Source organism: Micropterus salmoides, unplaced genomic scaffold (assembly GCF_014851395.1).
Source record: "Micropterus salmoides isolate LMB-PRFRI ecotype aquatic unplaced genomic scaffold, ASM1485139v1 Ms_hic_scaffold_7, whole genome shotgun sequence".
NCBI classification, from domain to species: domain Eukaryota; kingdom Metazoa; phylum Chordata; class Actinopteri; order Centrarchiformes; family Centrarchidae; genus Micropterus; species Micropterus salmoides.
Window position 1 is genome coordinate 38,584,687 of NW_024044459.1, and position 7,767 is coordinate 38,592,453.

The 7,767-nt window shown below is 47.2% G+C and overlaps 1 protein-coding gene across 2 annotated transcripts in view; it reads right to left on the reverse strand.

Annotated features, from left to right (window-relative positions):
• The window catches only part of LOC119891532 (rap guanine nucleotide exchange factor 1-like), a 26,202-nt gene extending 18,728 nt beyond the window's left edge, over nucleotides 1–7,474 (reverse strand). The window contains exons 1-6 of one of the 2 annotated variants that reach the window (XM_038703247.1): nucleotides 7,300–7,474; nucleotides 7,005–7,144; nucleotides 5,015–5,208; nucleotides 4,784–4,940; nucleotides 4,037–4,293; nucleotides 352–478 (exon numbers count right to left, since the gene is read on the reverse strand). In XM_038703247.1, the coding sequence (XP_038559175.1) occupies nucleotides 352–478; nucleotides 4,037–4,293; nucleotides 4,784–4,940; nucleotides 5,015–5,208; nucleotides 7,005–7,144; nucleotides 7,300–7,327 (903 nt within the window). In that variant the 5' untranslated portion in view covers nucleotides 7,328–7,474. Of the gene's footprint in view, nucleotides 1–351; nucleotides 479–2,220; nucleotides 4,009–4,036; nucleotides 4,294–4,783; nucleotides 4,941–5,014; nucleotides 5,209–7,004; nucleotides 7,145–7,299 lie in introns of those variants that run through there. The other variant, XM_038703248.1, reaches the window with a different exon arrangement.
• Between the last annotated feature and the right edge of the window lie 293 nt (nucleotides 7,475–7,767).

The window sequence follows — 7,767 nt, forward strand, 5'->3', positions numbered from 1 at the left end:
CACATACACACCAACATCACACACAACACACACCACACACACACACACCAACATCACACACCACACACACACACATACACACCAACATCACACACAACACACACACACACACACACCAACATCACACACAACACACACACACACACACACACCAACATCACACACACACATACACACCAACATCACACACACATACACACCAACATCACACTCATTAGTAAACATGTGTGAACAGGTGAAACCAGTTTGAATCTGGTTTAAAGACTTCGGTTCTGATGTGGCGTCGAGTGAGGAGGCGTTACTGTTACCATGACAACATGTGTGTATTTCTGAGCGGTCACACGTGCGTACCTGTTGTACCGGTTCCACCTCTTGCCTGTCTACTTCAGGCTCTCGTCTCATTGGTGCTACTACGGCGACCCTGCAGGAGGCGGAGCCTGATGAGGACAGGCGTTTTTTAGGCGGCAGGGCTGGAGGCCTGAGCGAGGACACAACCAGAAGTTCACGTCACACTTTCACACCAAAACATTTCAGCAAACAAACACTGTCCCTCACTGCGAGGGAGGCCACACGTGGTAACAAGAAGAAATCTTCTATAGGAAATATAGAAATACACTGAACAAAGTTATAAATGCAGCACTTTTGTTTTGAGCTGAACTCAAAGATCTAAGACTCTTTCTATGTTCACAAAAGACCAATTATTGTTCACACATCTGTCAAAATCTGTCAGTGAGCACTTCTCCTTTGTCGAGATCAGAGGTGACAAAAATATTCTACTTAAGTAAAAGGACTCTTACTTTGATGAACTTTTACTTAAAAGTAAAATTAGTTGTATAAAAATCTACCCAAGTAAAAAGTAGCTCATTTAAAATTTACTGAGAGTAAAAGTTACTTATTTATTTAACCTCCAAAAATAACATATTTATATTTATCTTACTTGTTATATTAAATTGCAGTCTTTTCGACTTCAGTTACTAACAGCGTTAGTAACCTTTTATGTCAAAATGAGAAGTTTTGAGAATGTTTTCGCTTCATTATTGTTATTAGACAGGCCGCACTGGAATGTATCTGTCTCTGACTGGCATGAGACATTAATCAACTGGTTTTGACGCTATTATGCAGCTGAATCAGACACCTGTAGTTACTATGGTAACAGCAGATGCCTTTTAATACCACAGGGCACAGAAAGGCCTTAGGCTGGCCACAATAAAAGGCCAATAAAAGGCCTTAGGCTGGCCACAATAAAAGGCCAATAAAAGGCCTTAGGCTGGCCACAATAAAAGGCCACTCGAAATGTGTCCGGAGAGCTATCAGCAGCGCAAACAGACCAAACAGAAGCTGTTGTGCATCAACAGTGACAATAAAGAACTTGAACTTGTGAAGTACAAGTACCTTAAAATCGTGTGTAAAGGGGAAGTTAACACAGCTACTCCAGTGCACAGTGATGTCACTGTGGGTGTGATTACAGGTGAACCAGACACCTTGATGTTACTCAGGTGACCTGCTCTGTTTGTGAAGAGAAGTGATGGAAAGCAACAAAGTACATTTACTCAAGTACTGTACTTTAGGAGGTACTTGTACTTTACATGAGTATTTTCCACTCTGCGCTACTTCCTACTTCTATTCCACCACATCTCAGAAGGAAATGTAGAACTTCTTCCTGCACCGTCTTTATCTGACAGTTTCAGTGACTCTGCAGATTCAGATTATTGATACTAAATAAATGATCATGTACTACTACAACTACACAGCAGTATAAGGTACTTGGAACCAGCTCCACTGTGAATGCATCAGTAATTATAATCCTATAATATCATATATATTCTACATCATTTTAGTGCTTTAAGTATATTTGGATGTAATACTTCTGCATGCAGGACTTTTACTTGTAATATTTCTACTTCCTCCAGCGCTACATAAAATGTTCCGTACTTGTATAGCGCCTTTCTAGTCTTTTCGACCACTCAAAGCGCTTTTACACTACATCTGCATTCACCAGTCACACACTGAGTGCTCAAACAGAAACTAACATTCACACACACTCATACACTGGTGGAACAGCCGCCAGAGGCAATTCAGGGTTCAGTATCTTGCCCAAGGACACTTCGACATGGAGGAGCCGGGGGATTGAACCGCCGAGCTTCTGATTAACGGGCAAAAAAAAAAAAAAAGGACTAAACAGCACTAACCACGGCTGCTATTTATGCTAACAATGCTAACCACAGCTGGTAGCATCCTGTCGGTAACACATTCCCTGTGCTGGGCGCTGAAGAGACGTTTGATTCCCAAACAAAGATGGAGAGCAGTGTCCAGCCTCCATCTTTGTCTGGGTTCTTCTTCACGGGACAGCAGAGAGGCGGTTCAGCAGCCGCAGGGCGCCGCGTCACATGACCTTGCTGGAATTCACAGCTTGATGTTGCGAAGTTGCTGATCTCCATGAAATGCAGCAGAGAGAAGCTGAAACTGCCTCTCTCACTTCTTCTTCTGTCTCACTCACTTATCACAGAGACAGGAAGTGTAGAGAAAAAGGGGGGGGGGGGCTTTAGTCTTTCTACTTCCTGTTTCATCCGCAGATCTATTTCTGCTCTTCTCATCCGCAGACCAAAACTCTCTCCCCTCAGCCTGAGCTTCAGACTCACTCACAGCTGAACAATGATGAAGGAGCGGCGTTATGGAGGGGGGAGGGGGGCCCTGTGGCGTCCTCCTATCAGCCTCCTATCAGCATTACCTGTCCCTGTAAAGATCTGGTCCAGTATTTCTCACACCTGAGTTTGATGTATTTAGCTTCAGTCTGTGATGAGATGTCAGACCTTCATGTTCCCCGCAGGATGAACTGTTAGAGCTGTGGTGGTCCTCTGACTTTCCAGCGCCGCCATCAGGTCCACATGTTAATGTGTGCGTTTGACTTCACAACTCTGACTGCATGCTGGTTAGAACGTCTTTCACTGGTGCTGCAAAACCTCACATGACTTTAAAACCTCAAGCTTTTCAGTCTCATGACTCAGCCACAAGATCAGCCATCGTCCTGAACTCGTGCACTATACAGGAAGCCGCGTCCGACCTGACCGCAGTGTTTTATCCCCCTGCAGCTCACATTTGACTATCAAGTCAGCAAAAGTCATCTTGAACGCTGACCAAACACCTGCAGAACTAATGACTTCCCATCAGCCCCTGGGGCTGTAGACAACATCTGTGCACGTGGCCTCAAGAGGAAAACTGGCCTGAGACTGAACACGTGCTGGATTTGTGGAAAACGACCCGAAAAGCCCCAAAGAGCGGGGGAGGAGAAAACGTTGGAGCGTTCTGAAGTGGCTGATCTGGATCCCACTGTGGAGACGACACCCATCACACCTGTTGGACCGAACGACTCCTGCTAGCAGATCCTTGTCAGCGGATCAGCCAAATCCGGCTCCCGGAGTCCAGTCACAGTTGATTGCCTCCGTGCCAGCATCCGGGTTCCCGGTTCCCAGCCTTGTCTCTCGTTCCTAGCCTCTTGATGGGTTCCGCCCTCATCGCCAGCCTCCTGATGGGTTCCGCCCTCATCGCCAGCCTCCTGAGGGGCTTCGCCCTCGCCAACGACCTCTGGAGAGGTCGCGCCATATCCATCAGCCTCCTGCGTGGCTTCCTGTGGGTCTGTGCCTTTGTCGCCGCCCTCCGGCTAGGCCTCAAGAGAGGTCTGGCCTTCGTTTGTTCTGTTTGTTCTCCCACCCTCCCCGTTAGCCAGTCTTTAAATGTCTTTCCTGTTCGGTCCTTGCTGCTCCGCTGGTCGCCTCTCGTCGTGTTTCTGCTTGCCTGTTTGAACCACCACGTTTGGAGTTATTCTTCGTCCTGCCAGACCTCTGGGAGGATTCTCTGTTCATGTAGCTGCCTTACTGCTGTGGCTGAGTTTGTTGAGTTTGGACTGCAGCACCTTCTGTTAATAAGTACTGAGACACAGCACCTGCTCCGCCTTCGTGTCCTTAACCTGAATCTGCCTGAGCACACGGCAAACGCTGAGACCCTGAAAATGTCTTTAACAAGGGGGGGGGGGACTCACCTCAGTCCCTGTGGGGGGGGCACCTGGGCGAGGACCTCTGGGATCATCAGGGGTTTGGGAGGAGCTAAACCTGTTTGCTCCTCCTCTTTCGCCTCCACCTCCTCCTTTGCAGGAGCTCCTGAAATCTGGCAGGTAGAAGTCCTGTCTGATGTCTGCTGCTCGTCAAACCCACCTGGCTGTCCCACGGCAGGCTGTGATTGGACAGGAGACCAGGGGGCGGAGCCATCTTGTCTCTCTGCAGCCAATCGAACCAGCTCCTGACAAAACAAATGTGTGTGTGTAAAGAGACGACAAGATTCTGGTGGACGAAAACAAAATGATAAGTCAAAACAGGACGGAGTGAGACACGACAGGATGTTCACTGTGTGTCTTTGTCGATAAAAAGGACAATAAAGAAAATAATAACAGAACGAAACGAGAACAGAAAATGAGACAGGACAGGAAATAGACAAGAGGAAAAAGATGAGATCACAGAATAGGACAATCTAATGAGTAGGGTAGGACAGGGAAGACAAGGCACAATACAGGGTGGGACAGGAAACAAAATCTCACTAGGACAGGACGTGGCAGGACAGGGCAATAAGACAAAATACCAATTATTTCTGCCAGGACAGGAGGGAACAACAAGGAAGGACAAGAAGGGACAGAACAAGGCAGAGCAGGGCCAGATGAACTGACGGGACAGGAGGAGACAGGATAATAAAAACAGGGTACCAGACAGACAGGATGTCTATCATCCGTCCTCACCTTGACCCCGTCCAGCACGGCCCTGATCCCCGTGGTAACGGTGGCTTTGGAGTCTTTGCTGTCGTGGTCAGCGCCCTGCAGCATCACCTGATCGGCCCAGCGAATCAGCTGAGCCACAGACTGGTACAGACGAGTGAGACAGGAAGAGACGGTCTTACTGCAGAGAGGACAGATGGGGTCAGCAGACAGGACACTCACTGATCTTCAGGGGTCAACAAGTGTGTCACCTACCTGTTGTGCAGGTGTGAATCCAGCTGGACCATCGTCTGGACCGCCTCCAGGACTCCACCAGACGCACCGCCCAGCAGACCGCCCACCACGGACTGGTTCAGGGCCACTTTGTCCACTCCCAGTCTGTCCACCAGAGCCTTGAAGTACTGCAGAGAGCTGACGACGGCCCGCTGCTGGTCCGCTAACACACATGGCTGACACGCACAGACACACACAACTTTAATGAACATTTGCCATGAGTCCACTGACTGGTGATGATGTCATTAGGGCTGTGTGTGTGTGTGTACCTTGTGTTGCAGTGTATGTGTGTGTGTACCTTGTGTTGCAGTGTATGTGTGTGTACCTTGTGTTGCAGTGTGTGTGTGTGTGTGTGTGTACCTTGTGTTGCAGTGTGTGTGTGTGTGCGTGTACCTTGTGTTGCAGTGTATGTGTGTGTACCTTGTGTTGCAGAGTGTGTGTGTTTGTGTGTGCCTTGTGTTGCAGTGTATGTGTGTGTACCTTGTGTTGCAGTGTGTGTGTGTGTGTGTACCTTGTATTGCAGTGTATATGTGTGTGTGTGTACCTTGTGTTGCAGTGTGTGTCTGTGTATGTGTGTGTATGTGAGTGTACCTTGTGTTGCAGTGTATATGTGTGTGTGTGTGTGTGTACCTTGTGTTGCAGTGTATGTGTGTGTATGTGTGTGTGCTTATGTTGCAGAGTGTGTGTGTACCTTGTGTTGCAGTGTGTGTATGTGTGTGTGTGTGTATGTGAGTGTACCTTGTGTTGCAGTGTGTGTGTACCTTGTGTTGCAGTGTATGTGTGTGTACCTTGTGTTGCAGAGTGTATGTGTGTGTACCTTGTGTTGCAGTGTATGTGTGTGTACCTTGTGTTGCAGTGTATGTGTGTACCTTGTGTTGCAGAGTGTATGTGTGTACCTTGTGTTGCAGTGTGTGTGTGTGTGTGTACCTTGTGTTGCAGAGTGTATGTGTGTACTTTGTGTTGCAGAGTGTATGTGTGTACCTTGTGTTGCAGAGTGTATGTGTGTACCTTGTGTTGCAGAGTGTGTGTGTGTACCTTGTGTTGCAGAGTGTGTGTGTGTGTGTACCTTGTGCTGCAGAGTGTATGTGTGTGTATGTGTGTACCTTGTGTTGCAGTGTGTGTGTGTGTACCTTGTGTTGCAGAGTGTATGTGTGTGTATGTGTGTACCTTGTGTTGCAGTGTGTGTGTGTGTACCTTGTGTTGCAGAGTGTATGTGTGTGTATGTGTGTACCTTGTGTTGCAGAGTGTATGTGTGTGTATGTGTGTGTACCTTGTGTTGCAGAGTGTATGTGTGTACCTTGTGTTGCAGAGTGTATGTGTGTATGTGTGTGTACCTTGTGTTGCAGAGTGTATGTGTGTACCTTGTGTTGCAGAGTGTATGTGTGTGTATGTGTGTGTACCTTGTGTTGCAGAGTGTATGTGTGTGTATGTGTGTGTACCTTGTGTTGCAGAGTGTATGTGTGTACCTTGTGTTACAGAGTGTATGTGTGTGTATGTGTGTGTACCTTGTGTTGCAGAGTGTATGTGTGTACCTTGTGTTACAGAGTGTATGTGTGTACCTTGTGTTACAGAGTGTATGTGTGTGTATGTGTGTATGTGTGTGTACCTTGTGTTGCAGAGTGTATGTGTGTACCTTGTGTTGCAGAGTGTATGTGTGTGTATGTGTGTGTACCTTGTGTTGCAGAGTGTATGTGTGTGTACCTTGTGTTGCAGAGTGTATGTGTGTACCTTGTGTTACAGAGTGTATGTGTGTGTATGTGTGTATGTGTGTGTACCTTGTGTTGCAGAGTGTATGTGTGTACCTTGTGTTGCAGAGTGTATGTGTGTACCTTGTGTTGCAGAGTGTATGTGTGTACCTTGTGTTGCAGAGTGTATGTGTGTACCTTGTGTTGCAGTGTATGTGTGTACCTTGTGTTACAGAGTGTATGTGTGTACCTTGTGTTGCAGTGTGTATGTGTGTGTATGTGTGTACCTTGTGTTGCAGTGTGGGTTCATGCAGGTTCAGATTAGGTGGTTTGACTCTCTGTGACGGGGTTTGTTTGATTCGCTCAGAGCGTCTGATCGGGTGGAGCTTATCCTTCAGCTTCATGGTGAGAGACACAAACTGGGAGGCTGTAGAGGAAGAGGAGCATCATCATCATCACAAACTACAAAAATAAAAGCATCTTAGCGTCAGTTAAAATTCAAACAAACTCTGAAGTAACAGGAAATGAATGTTTTTAGCCTGCGGTCAGCACATGAGTCAGAGGGAGGAGGAGAGGTCTTACCTGTTTTACTCTCAGCCCGGGAAGACATGTCTGCAGGTGGACAGACAGACAGCCGGTACCGTCCGATCAGCAGAGCAACAGTTTAATCCTCTGGGCTCATGGTATACAGCTCTCTCTCTCTCTGTCAGTGTCTCTCTACCTTCTTCCTGCCTCTCCCTCGCTCTGTGTTTCTGTCTCTTCCTTCCTCTTTCTCTTCTTCCTCTTTCTCAGCTGAACTGAATTCAGTCAGCATGTCTGTCTGTGAGGGGGCTGCTGCTGCTGTCAGAAATAGGGCATCAGTCATTCAGTCATCCTGCAGCACCACCTGCTGGCTGGAGGCAGCTCTGCACCGTAACACTGTGAGTGTCCAGATGTTTTTACATGAAAATAACTTAAAATAGGTGCCAATTAATTTGTCAACTGACTAATAGTTTCAGCTGTACCTGTACAAACTGTTGGGAGTTGAATGTGAAATATTTTATAAACTCT